Source organism: Cordyceps militaris, assembly GCF_000225605.1.
Source record: "Cordyceps militaris CM01 unplaced genomic scaffold CCM_S00003, whole genome shotgun sequence".
In the NCBI taxonomy this organism is placed as follows: domain Eukaryota; kingdom Fungi; phylum Ascomycota; class Sordariomycetes; order Hypocreales; family Cordycipitaceae; genus Cordyceps; species Cordyceps militaris.
In genome coordinates, this window is record NW_006271971.1 from 437042 (window position 1) to 450055 (window position 13014).

A 13014-nucleotide genomic window follows, 5' to 3' on the forward strand; every position below is an offset into this window, starting at 1 on the left:
CTTTCTGCGGTCGGTATCGCGTCCACACACATGCTTCCCTTTGGAATTCCGTCACAAAAATAAAGTCTACATGCTCCTGCATGGAACAGCCCATATGTCTAATACACTCGGTGTTGCCATTGTCAAACAAGCCGCACAGTGCACTCGCCGTGTCACAAGAAATGTACAAAGGGGGGGATGGTGTGGTGGGCGCTGCTCCCCCAGACATTCTTGGCTTGTTTCTCTTCCCCTTCCTGTTCGCGTCTCTGAATTTGGAATGCGTCAAGTTGGGAATTTTTTATGCTTCTCGCGACATCCGCTTATCCTGTCCCCTCGAAGCAGATCAGCTCGTAAATCCTCCGACATACTGTATACCTACACAGTGTACTAAAGTATGCCCAACCCCGTCACGAGATGGGTGCGCCCGAAAGCTTAGCGCCACACTGTTGCATGTACGGAGGTGCCTTCAAAATAGAGTCCGCGCTACGAACCTAGAATCTGGTTCTGGGTGCCGGAGTACCCAGAGGATACAGCAAGATACTTCTCATCACAGTGAGAGAAGTATAACTAGTGAGGATTGACTTGCCTCAATCCCCCCAGGGCTCTTGCGGAGACGCCGTCATCTGAGATATCTAGAGCGTTTATTGTACCCGTATGTACCTGCCTGCGGACTCCTTGTTGAATCTGTTCTGCTAGGGTTCGCAGCCCGCAGTTATTTTGAACGTCGACCTCTGTATTTTTAGGCCATTTTTATCAGGCAGGCTGTCGACTTCTGCAGTAAACCCCGTAGCGAGCCCAAGTACCAGCCAGACATGGCGTCATAGCTTCAAGCCACAGCCCTCCTTGTTCCACGCACAAGCCACAGCGCTTCTCCACGATTACGATAGAGGGGCACCACTAGCCACAGCTCACCATCCCCCCACCCAGAAGGCGGCTGCATCCCCACGTTGGATCTACCTCGTGGCTTTCTGTGGCTGGTGCTTTGCCCATTCCGGCCCCAGCCACACCACGGCTTTGTAGAAGTGGCTCCCAGCCAACCAGGACGCTGTGGGCATACAGTCATACAGTTCAAATGGAGTCACTCTTTTACGGAATAGTTCAACCACCGTCATGAATACTGGAAGCAGCCCTATCCACCTTCTCCCAACGCGCCCCTTCGATCTATATGCAGCATCTTACGTGCTTGGTCTGCTGATGAGCAAACGCGGGGTAGTCGACTGCGTAGTCGCCGGCACAGAATGCGTTGCATTTCAGGACGTCTGAGGAAATGACGTACATGCTTTCCAATTCGTGGCTGCTAACTATAGCATGTGGTTCAAGAATTAGCCGACTGATCGATTGCCATCTTGCAATCGGGCTATTTCGAGTAGCAGCCGGTACAAGTATATACTCATATCAATCTCGCGAAATGCCCGGATGAACCATTTCTGGCCGTTTTCGGCGATTCTCCTTGCATGCTCACGCCCATCTTCGGTTTGCGTGAGATATTGCACCAGCTCCGGTAGCTCTTCCATGCCCTGGCTCACAGGAATATAGTGAACCCAGGGTTTTAGCCTGTCATCATGCCACTCCCGCAGCAGGGTCTGTTTGAGTGGCGCCGAGTTTGATGCCAATAGCTTGTAGTAGCGCCCGCTTATACCGTTTCCATCCATGTCAAACGCAAGCTTGAAGCGCATGGCTTCGTCCTTGTCCGCCCATGACTTCATGTCAAAATAGGACCGCTGCTCCCGACAGTCCTGGCTTTCACATTGGAAAACGCGCGTGAAAGCCACATCATAGAGTCGACTGTTCCAATATCGGGATACCCTCCGCTTCAGCTGGCCATGGGCATTTTTGAGGTAGAAATGCTCTGTTCTTTTCTGGTTCTGTGCAAATTCCACGAATCTTTGACGGTGATACTGATTCCATCGGCCCTCAGCGGAGAACGCTCCAGATGTTGACCCTGCCCAATAGAGCTTGTTGCTCTTTTGATCCCACGGAATGTCATGAGAGCCAGTATACTTGAACTCGGACTCGATGTAGGCGGCGCTCGGGTATAGAATGTCGTGCATTGTAGATGGCGAGCCCGTCGACAAAATCGGTGCAAAGCCTTCTATCAGGCGAAACGACGTTGGGCTCTGAAACAAGCCATGCATCTCCCGATACTCTGGATGCTGGCAGAGATCCATCATGCTCGTGACATTATTCACAAATGGTATACCATGTTTTGGTTCGCTCGAGGTCACGGCGGCAACCGGGCAGAATCTGGTGATATTGTCCCAGGTCGAAACATGCGACATGGAGCGCAAGGCTAGCGGGTCGTCCTCAACAGTGCCAGGGGAGAATAAGGATCTTGGCTCATCAAGATGATTGACGAGGAGTTCCACGTCGGGAATTTCTCTGTCTACATTTGCAAGGAGGTTTTGAACCAGCAACGACGTGTGGCGGTCAAAACTTCGATAAGGATGAGTGCATCTTACTTGCCGGTCTCGGCCGGAAATCTTGCAGTGCCAGATTTCAGCATCTTCATGCTTCAGTACCTCACTCATTGCCTTTTTAATTTGCGCGGGACTTCGTTTCCATAGTGGAGACACAGAGTGAACAATAGAGTCAAATTCATCAATGAGTGGCGAGTCATGTGCGGCGGCGAACTCGTACCAGTGCTTGAAGCCGGGCGGAGGCTCCATACCGTATCTGCGTCGATATTCTGCTTCGGCTTCAAGTAGAGAACTTGATTGCCGTTTAAGCATACTATTGAACTCGGAGATCGAACGTTCAACAAGTTGACCAGCGGGATGCGGCATTGCCGGACCGTACTTGGGGATGAGGGACTGCCCGTTGTATATGGCTATCTCATTGGCAGTAAACGGTACCAAAGGCAATGCAAATAGCAGCCAAAGTAATGATGTACTGCGGCCTCCTCGAGGTGCATACTGTGTCAAGTGAAACACAGTCAGAAGCGCCCCCAGCAGATGAAGCACGTTTTTGCTTCCGAATGTTTCCCGAAACGGATTGCGACGAGCAAACAAGCTGAAATTCTGTATAGAGGGGACGATCATCCACGACATGGACTTTCTCTATGATATGTCAGCACACGATTGGGATTGGTTTCCTCTCTAGACTCACAGCACGCAGTGAAGAGTACCAGAAGACGGCCTTTGCAGCACCCTCCAAGACAGCAGCAGAAATTTTGCATGGTACAAGTCCAAGGAAGGCGGATTGAATCCCCAACGCGACAAAAAGAGCTACAAGTACACGTGGCGCAATTGAAGAGATATCGAGCTCCAAATCAAGCGGCGATAGTGCCCTGGATTTTGCCACATCGCGGGGCAGGAGGGAGCCGAAAGCAACAAGTGAGCCGATTAAGGCTGCAGCTGAGAGCAAAAGCTCGAGAGCAGAACCAGGAGATAAGCTGTAAATTGTAGCCATGGAGATGATAGCATTTCCCCAGGCAGTATTGGCGAGGCCATTGCGGGAGGGATCTGACGGTTTGGCAGAAAAGGAAAGCCTAGGATGAACCCGCTGTTCAAGTAAGAATAGCAAAGTACTCAGCAACGGCTTTTTTAAGGCATAGGTTAGATGACTCGTCTTGTCAAGATGCCAGCGCGATAAACGCTGCTTACCAGTAGACCGACTGCTCGATTCTCGGCTCTGCTGAAGGATTGAACAGCAATTCCCGCTGCGAATACGCAAGCGATCAAACCAATGTTGCGCGTGCTGTCGCCGACCAGTGGAGGATGGCCGCCGAGTGGTAAGAGGTTGGGCGCAGAGCGGCGCCATCGAAGCAGACATGGGAGAATGGACCAACAGACTATATCAGACGGGATTTGAGAAGAGCCTGTGCCGATCTTGGATGCCGTCCACGAAGCAAGTGCGGCGACGGCGGTCGACCAGACAGCCCTTCTGTGGTCGTAAGGGTCGGACTGCCACATTTTACAGAGCGATTGCGAGCTGACCGCTCGATCCCAAGGGCTGTTGTGAATGGGAGCTTGAATCAGGTGAGAGATGACAGATGGTCAATTCGTCGGAAGGGACATGACGTCGATCAATGCGGGCTTCCCTTGAATGCTGGTTGATGAAAGCAGCTTTCTTCATGTGTGCCTGGACTGGGACGGCTCGCCCGTGATTACGATGCCCGAAATTTGCAGGACAAATGAAATTTACAGGACAACTTAGTCCCTATGACAGTATTTAGTGGGCGCCACAGGCCAATCAGAACTTGGAGAGCCAGGTAGAAGTATACCTCTCTATAAGTCCTAACAGAAAGACTACCACCAAGCGTATGCAAATACACATGGTGTACTTTCGAGGGCGCTTTTGCTGGCGCTCTGGGGGCTCTAAAAGTGCCTTTGAGAGTGCCTCTGAGAGTACCTCTAAGTGCCGTATTAACGCGCCTCTTATGCGTTGCCTGTAAATGCCTCTAACTATGAGATGCGGGTTGAAGAGGAGGGTGTGGAGGGGAGAATTTGTTAGAGGGTACATGGTCTTTAGTATGGTGTCCTGTAAATTCCAAAATTCGTCCTGTAAATTTCGGGCCTCTCTAGTTACTAACTACTATAAACGCTAACAACTTGTACCTTTCTAAGTCACTCGCCTATAAACAGGAAAACTCAAGATCAGGGCATAATTAACAACTAAGTTACTCGCCTGTAAATAAGAAAACTCAAGATTAGGGCATAATTAACAAGAGGTCGGGTATAAGCGTCATTACGAGTTATTGTCATGACTTGGCAGCATTAGGAGGGACGGTGGCTGTGAGATTGATGCGCGATGAGTTGAGCTCTGTAGCGAGTCAAACCGCCTGCCCGGGCGGGTCGGGTTTAGATGTATATATGTATATATAGGCTGTCAAAGCCCATTAGAGAACATTCTTTTCTGTTTATTGCTTCTCAACCGCATCACTCGGAAAACCCCACTGTCTCTCGTTACTCGACCACATTCCTTTCTCTAAAATGAAGACGACGACCACTCTTCTCTTCCTCGCCGCCGCGGCGCTATGATCGGCCGGCCCCGCCATCCGCGCCGGCGCCGAGCACGCAGCAGCCCCGAGCTCTACCTCTACCCCCGCGGCGGCCGCGACCGCAACGGCCGCGGCTGGCCAGCCCTCCACGCCGGCAATGACCGAGTGCCGCTGCCACCGCTTTTTCAAGGACATGCTGCACTGCACCTCGCAGGCGTTCGACGCCCAGTGCGGCGCTCAGAAGGCCTGCGACTGCAGCACCCCCTTCCTCATGGACGGTTTCGGCGGCTGCTCCGAGGGGCGTGTGGACACCAGCAAGGACGCCGTCGCGTGGCACGTGTCCAACGAGAAGGAATGCGCGCAGGCCGGCTGCGCCCGGGAGAACTACGAGGCCATGTGCAACCCCAACCACAAGCCCAAGCCCAGGCCGGCCACGCCGGCCACGCCCGCGAAGCTGGACCAGTGTGACTGCACTCGGTTCTGGTCGGGCCAGGAGCAGTTCCCCGACTTCTACTCGGAGGAGAAGTGCAAGCCCGACTATGAGAACAAGGGTCGGGACGGCGACTTCATATGCGTGCAGAAAGACTGCAGCGAGGCGCAGTATGGTGCCATCTGCGGTGACAAGACGTCCTGCGATTGCAGCAAGAAGTACGAGGGGCAGCAAAACTGCTCCGTCAAGGTCTTCGAACTGAAGTGCGGCAGAAGGAACTAATAAGGAAGGGCGGTACGCGGCTCGGGGCAAGCTCTTGGGGCGGGACAGGCTGGGATGGTGAATGGTGAATGGTGGCGCCGAGGACATGCCCGTCTGTCTGCTTCGAGTGGACGCCAACTATGGACTGCCTCGGGCAAAACACAGTTTTTTTTTGTCTCGCTCTTTTGCTCTCTTGATCGCAGTCTCCAGGCCTTTTTTAGATCCAACTAGAGTGCCGCAAGAATCAGATAATCCCAGGTTAGCAATTGATCAGGGTTGATCTTGGAGCGTTCCCAAGTCCCAAGACAAGTTTTTTCAGATGAGGTGGTGAATGAAATGATGCTCCTCTTTGTAAAAATGAAAGAAGAAAAAATTCAACTTTCGCAAGTAACCAAGAGAGGGCAAATATAAATCCATCTCTGGTTGTATTAGTTTATTTCATCATCAGTCTTGTCTGCCAAGGTTGAAAAGCTGGATACGTACTCGTCTCTCCAGGGTAGGAAGGTAGGGCATGGAGGTCTGGGTAAGACTCTATGGGTGACCCTCATCTGGAAACACCCTGCAAGTCGTTGTTTGCGGGGGATTTGGCGCTCTACCAGAAGCAGGGCTTTGGCGTTTGATCTCAGCTTCAGCTTGATGCTTGCCATGCAGCACCAGCAAGCCTGCGCACATGATGGCACGGACACTAACTTAATAACGCTAACGCACAATAGACACAATGAGGGTGACGTCTGACACGGCCCAGACGACAGAGGACCAAGGGATGAGAGATGAGGGATTAAGGACTAAGGGATTAAGGATCAAGCGATCGAGGATGGCGTTGCGTTGCCGTCTTGTCCTGTCGGTCGGTACTTTGACCCGGTCAGTTGACTCGAGGTTGCAGTAGTTTTAAATAAGGTATTTTAGTATAATATATAGGGTATAGTAAGGGCTTATTTAGCTAATATGCGACCGTAGTGGGATCGCTATCCGTGCTTGGCAAGTACGATAACCCACGCTGTGTTTAAATGTTGCGGGTCTATTGTCTTTCGCGGGGACTACAATCTAGCGACTACAAAGGATAAACAACCGTTTTAATCACCAATCTCAAATTTTTAGTCACGTGTCATAGCCGGGCTTGTAGGTATAAAACGGCTTATACCAGTCAATCCCAGAGCCTTAATTTTTCCCAGCCCTGCCGTCATGAAAATGCTTGACACACCGCATCTCACAACTTATTTCGGCAACTGCCACTGCGGCCTCGTCAAGTTCACAGCCGCGCTGCCTGATCTCCGCAGCGGCAAGATCAATTCTTGCAATTGCTCCATCTGCACCAAGAATGGCGATCTTCTAGCATACCCCAAGGTGGCAGACTTGAAATTCCTTTGCGGAGAAGCTGATTTGACAATGTACCGTTTTGGGAATGCCAAAAAACCACACAAGTTTTGCCCCAAGTGCGGCACAAGTATTATGATCGACTTCAGCGAGGCTGAGCACGAGGTTGAGCGCACTGTCAATGCAGTCAATGTAAGTGAACATGCTCGACCAGAGCTTCGGGATTTTTTTGGCAACTGTTTTGACCTCTCCTAGATACGGACCTTTGTAGGCATTGAAGATATTCTAGACGAAATTGATCTTCGCCGTGTCAATGGCAAAGAAAAGCTATATCCTCCTTATCAAGTCCCTACATTTTAGAGTTACAAAAGAATATTAGAGAAACGAAAATTGGTCAAATTATTAAATTTTACTATTGCTGAATAAAGAATAATAAACGGGAATTTTTTTTTTGAGAATGGAGAATCATCTGGAGTTTGAGGTCGCCAAGTCTCGTTCGTAGCGCTTCTGTTGTCGTCGCATAATTATCCAGCCTTGACAAATTATAATAATTTATGCCAGGTAGCCGAGGGGACTCCCCACCAACCTGCCTCGCAACCCGAATTTCTCGTGTCCCAAAATGCCATGAGGTCATGACAGAGTTCGTCGTCTTCATCGCCGGCCATCAGGCTCATTCACGAGAATCAGCGAGGATGCCTGCCATCGGGCGTCGGAGCCCAAAGAGCTCCTCTGGATATACGGTGCAGGCCATGTTGATCTTTACCGATATACGGTGCAGGCCATGTTGATCTTTACCATCGAATTGACTTGATACCCTTTGCTAAGTTGGTTGACTTTTCCCGTGAGAATTTAGCGAGGAAATAAGTACAAGGGGGCGTGTACGCACTACATCCATAGGCATGACAGTCCACTTGAACCTGAATACTATCAGATTGTAAGTTTCTCTGTAGTAAACGCGTCCTAGATATAGGTTTGTATTCCCTGTATTAACATTGACTTTTATGACTGTTCCTACTCTAGAGGCACACTATGGTCTGTAATAGTATAGGTTAGGCTAGAAGTTTTTATAGTAAATCTAATATAATAATATTTCTGATATTCTGGTGGGTCTTTAATAGAGCTGTAACTTCTGTAATTAAACTTTTTATAAGGGTTGGTTGTTGCCTAGCCTGCCTTTAAAGGTATATAGTAGATATCTAACCTAGCACTCGCTACCGACGCCGTTGTTATTACCTAGATGTAAAAGTTAGCTTTCTTAGATATATGGAATGTATGTTGTAGTAGTAAGCTACTTATACTTAGTATAGTCTTTCCTTATAAGTAAGTAGGTAGTAATGTTCTTATATAGGCTGGTTGAACCTAGTGGAAATTGGAAACTTATCTTGTCCTTTAAGGCTTTGTAGCTATCCACCTACTTGCACTTGTAGTTGTAGTTGACGCCGTGCTTGTCTCTACCGTGGTAGTAGATGGCAGCGTCGCTGGGGCTGATGAGGTCGCTATCGCCTGAGCGTAGACCACTGAAATTGGTCGCAAAGTCCGACTAGGAGCTTAAGTTGAGGTCTGTGTGGCTAGGGAAGTCGCTCTCTTTGAAGCACTTTATGGGGCCGTGCTCTAGTGGTGTTGTAGGCGATGTAGTCGGTAAGTCGCTCATGCTTATACTACTGGTTCTAGTTAGTGTACTATAGCCGCCTGAGTTAGGGTCCTTGGGGTCTTGATACGCCGGTAGTAGGCCTAGCGGCGTTGGGGTGTACTAGTAGCTGGAATAGATGGTGCCGCCGTATGCTGTGCTTGCGCCGCTGTATGTAGGGCCTGCCGTTGGCCTTGACTTAACGTTAAGCGTAGTGCTGTAGCCGTGGGCTTACTTGCGGCTAAGACGTGCTTCTAGCTCTTTAAAGACCTGTTGGCTGTAGGCCTGGTCTAGGGGCGCCTTTAGCCAGCTCTCCTTAAACTAGTTGGCAACCGGAGCGGGCGTCTACGTGCTAAAAATCTCTATGGACGAGTTAGATAGGCTGAGAGAGCAGCCTGTAACCGTCTTGTACGACTTAGTCGACGAGGTTGTCGTGCTGGCTGAAATATACGTGGTGTAGGTGTAGGCTAAGGCTGTCTTGCTTTTATACTTAGGCTTTTCTTCTGTTGTAATCTGGTGGTCTGGGCTAATAGTGATGTGTGGCTAGGGAGGTAGGTCGCCTTTAATGGTGATACTAGGTGGAAGTTTAATGTGATGGATTGGCGGTAGACTGGGACTGTAGATGCCAGGCGGCAAGATAAAGTACTAGGAGCGAATATTAGCCTACCCAATATAGAGGTAAAAGAACCACATCTTGTATGGTATGTGTACGCCGTTGTTGTTAGGCTTAGGCTTCTCCTGCTCCTTACCCTTAGGAATAATCTGGACAATCCCTGGCTAGTATGTGTAGACTGGTAGTGGCGCTGCGCTAGTCCCTGTCCTCTATAACGTAATAAGAGAGCAGTTGACGGTAGCTTTAGCCGTTGCTGGCCTTAGGAAGGTAAGTACCTAGGTAGTTAGGTAGGTAAAGTTAAGTGTGAGAGTTAATGAGCCTTTATAGGTTATGGCGACGACCATAGCTGGCGTGGTAAATGTAATGGATGTCTTAGCGGGATAGGTAATGGTAGTAACTCCTTTTAACCCTAGGAATGTCACTGTTATAACCATGGCGTTGGAAATAGTGATGACAGTTTTGATCGGCGTGTAGTAGGTAGTGCTTAAGCCAGGTCTGACTCCCCTGGAAGGAGGCGGCTTGGTGGCTAGGTCGGTATATAGGACTGTGTGACCGCTGTTGATCTGTGGCCACGGAGGTAGCGGTACTGTCCGAATAGTGGAGCCACCGCTGCCATCTAGTAGGGTTAGGCTAACGGGCTTAACTAGAACACTAGTATAGATAACAATTAGCGTGGCGCCTAACGACACGTTGACGTTAGAGTAGCCGATTCCATCCGTGACGATGGGCGGGATCTTGATGACGATAGTAGTGGTGGATATGACAAAAATGGTTCTTGTGGAGCCGTTAACGCTGGTCGGCATAATACCGCCATACTCGAACGAGGTCGTGTAGTTGCTAGGGCGAATGGTTGTTTTCAATCCCAGTCCCTTTATTGGAATAATGAACATGCAGGATGGAGCCAAGCAAGTGACCGTTTTGGTATCCTACACTTTGGTATCAACCCAGATGATGTCGACCGTGTCCGAGCCGGGGAGCGGCAGCCAGACGCTGACCTCGGTAGTGAAGCCGCGCTGGTTATCCTTCTGTGGGACGTTGGTGCCGTCGATGCCGCTCGCAATATTGACCGTGGCGACGGTAAACAGATTAAAGATGACGACGCCGGTTGAGCCCTTGACCTTAAGGATGCGCTTGGCAGTTTTGCGTATCAATACAGTCTTGGTAGTACTCATTGAAGAAGCTGTAGAGACCAGCCGAGTGTACCATGACATCAGTCGAGTCAATTACGAGCAGGCCCTAGGCATAATGGCAACAATTATCCTAGACGGCGGCAACTTCGTAGCCGCTAAAGTCGGGATTGTTAGGGAAGTGGGCGCCGGCGTGGAAGGGATTAGGGGGCCTGGGGTTTAGCTGGTAGTATGGCGCCTCGGTCTGGATGTGGCCTGTAGACGCTCGTGGCGCCACTGATCAGGTAATTGTACAGGATAGCGTGCTCTGAGCCGCCACTGTAGAACTACGACGGACCTTTTGACTCAATGAGCGTGCTGCGCGCGGCAAATATGGAGATTTGTGTGATGGACGAGTTGGGCTGGTTGACGATGCTCTGGTCGTTGTCGTGATTACTAACCTAGGCCTAGACATTCTTAAAGTAGCTATTGGCCTGCGGCGTGACGTGGAAGAGTAAAGATGCGGCAACGCACGCGGCTTTGTTGCTGAAGCGCGGGCACGTGGCTATGTTAAGGTCGGTGCCGAGAGCGCCGCCGATGTGGAAGTGGGAATCCTATATGGCGGCCGCGCCTTGCGACTTGGCGTGAACATTCTACTCTATGAGAATGGCGCCTGCCGTTGCGCCGCGTATGGAGAAGAGTATCTTGGTAATTTCTATGGTGCTAACATCGCCCTTTTTACCTACCTGTACTATGACCTTGGGCTTTGTAATGTCGCTAAAAAAGAAGCCCGATCCCTGAATCTAGGACTAGGACGAGCCCTGTATAACTGAGCCGACTGGGATGTAGACTGTCGAGCCGACTGTATAGACGTTGGCGGGGAAGTAGGCAATCTTTCCACCCTCTACTGCACGGCTTAGGAAGCGGTTGAGGCACCCGGCCTGATTGCCGCTGGCGTTATTCTTGCACCTGCTATCTGTTGTCGTAATTAGGAAGTCACCTGTGGACTTCTTCTTGTACTGTGGACGAGAGCGCACGTAGAGCTTGCCGTTTTCATTATTAAGGCCCTTGCTGCGCGCGGGCGCCTTGACGTTGCCTGTCTTAGTCGAGCCCTTGTCGCCGTTGTACTGTTTGCCTGTGGCCTAGAGATGGGTGCCGCTAGAGAGAAGGGTGCTTCTATCGCTTGACTTGACCGCTGTGCTGACGCTGGTAAACTTGGTGTTGTTGAGGATAATGTTCGGCGCCGTCGCCGCGCTGTTGGTTAGGACGCTGACCTCGACGTTGGTTATTTCTGAGTCGATGATGGACACGCTTTTAATGCCCTGGCCTGTCAGGCCACCGGAACTAGAGATGTTGAACGCGATGGAGCCGCCCTTGACTGTAATGTCCTGCCAGTTCTAGCCCCAGTCCCACACCATCTGTACGGCTGTGTTGTACTTGTTGAATGTTAGGCTGTGGGTAGTGTACTGTTGTGAGCCTGCGCGCTAACTAATATTGCCGCTATTAAAGGTGAGGTCTGAGATGAAGCCGCCGCTGCCGTTTTCGGTTAAGATTCCCACGGCTGTCGTAGTTTTTATGGTTGGCATGTTAAAAATGAGATTCTATAGTGATGTGGCCTGCGATAGTGGATACACCTCACCTAAGGGTACCTTAGTGAGTTTAGCTAAGGGTAGCAACCCTTAGGTAAGGTAGCCCTACTAATTCTTAATATATATACTATATATCTTAGTATAATAATATTCTATATTTATATTAAAATAACTAGTTTATAATTAATTATACTATAGTAAGAATTACTTTATAATTAATTATATAAATATACTATACTAGAAATTAATTTATAATTAATTATATTTAGTAGGAATTACTTTATAATTAATTATATAAATATATTATATTAAAAATTACTTTATAATTAATTATACTATAGTAGGAATTACTTTATAATTAATTATATTATATTAGAAATTACTTTATAATTAATTATATTATAGTAGGAATTACTTTATAATTAATTTAAAAGGGAATTTATTCTTAATTTATTTACTTTATTTAATTAATACTTTTTTTACTTATAAACTACTTTTAAATTAATTCTTTATATTAAATAAGAATTAATTCTTAACTAATTATATTTTAATTAATTAAAAACTAGTTTATAACTAATTCTTAAATAGCTATAATATTATTATTATAAATAGCCTAAATATAGTAGTAAGGGTAGTATTACTAATTAAGGTAAGTTATAATTAATTAGTAATTAATTAGAAATAAATAAGGAATTAATTTATATTATAGTTAATCTTATAGTAACTAAGGTATAGGCTAGCTATTAATAAAAGCCTAGTATTTTAGTATATATATACCTAGCTTAGGTTCTTATCTAGTTAAAGTAGGATAAAGAATTAATTATAAATTAGTTAAGAAGGGATTAATATTCTAATATATTACTCTTACCTTATAATAAAGGGGGGAGGGGTAAGGAGTAGTAAAGGCCTATTAAATAGATTAGTAGGTAATTAGGAATTAGTTTAGAATTAGTTATATACTAAAGGGTTTATCTTATTATAGTAAGTAGCTATAATAAATAGAGTTAGGTTAATAGTTTACTAGTAAATTAATTAGTAATTACTTTAAGAATTAATTAGGAATTAGTCTATTTATATTATTATTATTATTATTATTATTATTATTATTACTATTACTATTATTATTAAGACTAATAAGGTATATATAGGGTAAGAA

General features: G+C 47.6%; 3 protein-coding genes across 3 annotated transcripts in view; 1 reads left to right on the forward strand and 2 right to left on the reverse strand.

Annotated features, from left to right (window-relative positions):
- Positions 1 to 1140: 1140 nt before the first annotated feature.
- On the reverse strand, positions 1141 to 5113 carry CCM_03740 (capsule-associated protein CAP1, putative; the record flags this gene model as incomplete). Its single annotated transcript, XM_006668888.1, has 6 exons — positions 1141 to 1273; positions 1360 to 2996; positions 3085 to 3480; positions 3582 to 3946; positions 4511 to 4521; positions 4875 to 5113. 6 exons carry the CDS (start codon positions 5111 to 5113, stop codon positions 1141 to 1143), a joined length of 2781 nt encoding a protein of 926 aa, XP_006668951.1.
- A 1678-nt stretch (positions 5114 to 6791) lies between these two features.
- On the forward strand, positions 6792 to 7283 carry CCM_03741 (Glutathione-dependent formaldehyde-activating, GFA; the record flags this gene model as incomplete). The annotated part of the gene is made up of 2 exons (XM_006668889.1): positions 6792 to 7115; positions 7179 to 7283. The coding sequence occupies 2 exons, from the start codon at positions 6792 to 6794 to the stop codon at positions 7281 to 7283; spliced, it is 429 nt and encodes a 142-aa protein (XP_006668952.1).
- A 3140-nt stretch (positions 7284 to 10423) lies between these two features.
- Positions 10424 to 13014, reverse strand: part of CCM_03742 (exo-beta-1,3-glucanase) — a gene marked incomplete at both ends in the record, with an annotated part of 17488 nt that continues 14897 nt past the window's right edge. The window contains 9 exons of the mRNA XM_006668890.1: positions 10424 to 10566; positions 10628 to 10725; positions 10804 to 10883; positions 10998 to 11072; positions 11100 to 11411; positions 11475 to 11647; positions 11759 to 11830; positions 12342 to 12348; positions 12584 to 12598. Of these exons, the coding sequence (XP_006668953.1) occupies positions 10424 to 10566; positions 10628 to 10725; positions 10804 to 10883; positions 10998 to 11072; positions 11100 to 11411; positions 11475 to 11647; positions 11759 to 11830; positions 12342 to 12348; positions 12584 to 12598 (975 nt within the window). The remainder of the gene's footprint in view (positions 10567 to 10627; positions 10726 to 10803; positions 10884 to 10997; positions 11073 to 11099; positions 11412 to 11474; positions 11648 to 11758; positions 11831 to 12341; positions 12349 to 12583; positions 12599 to 13014) is intronic.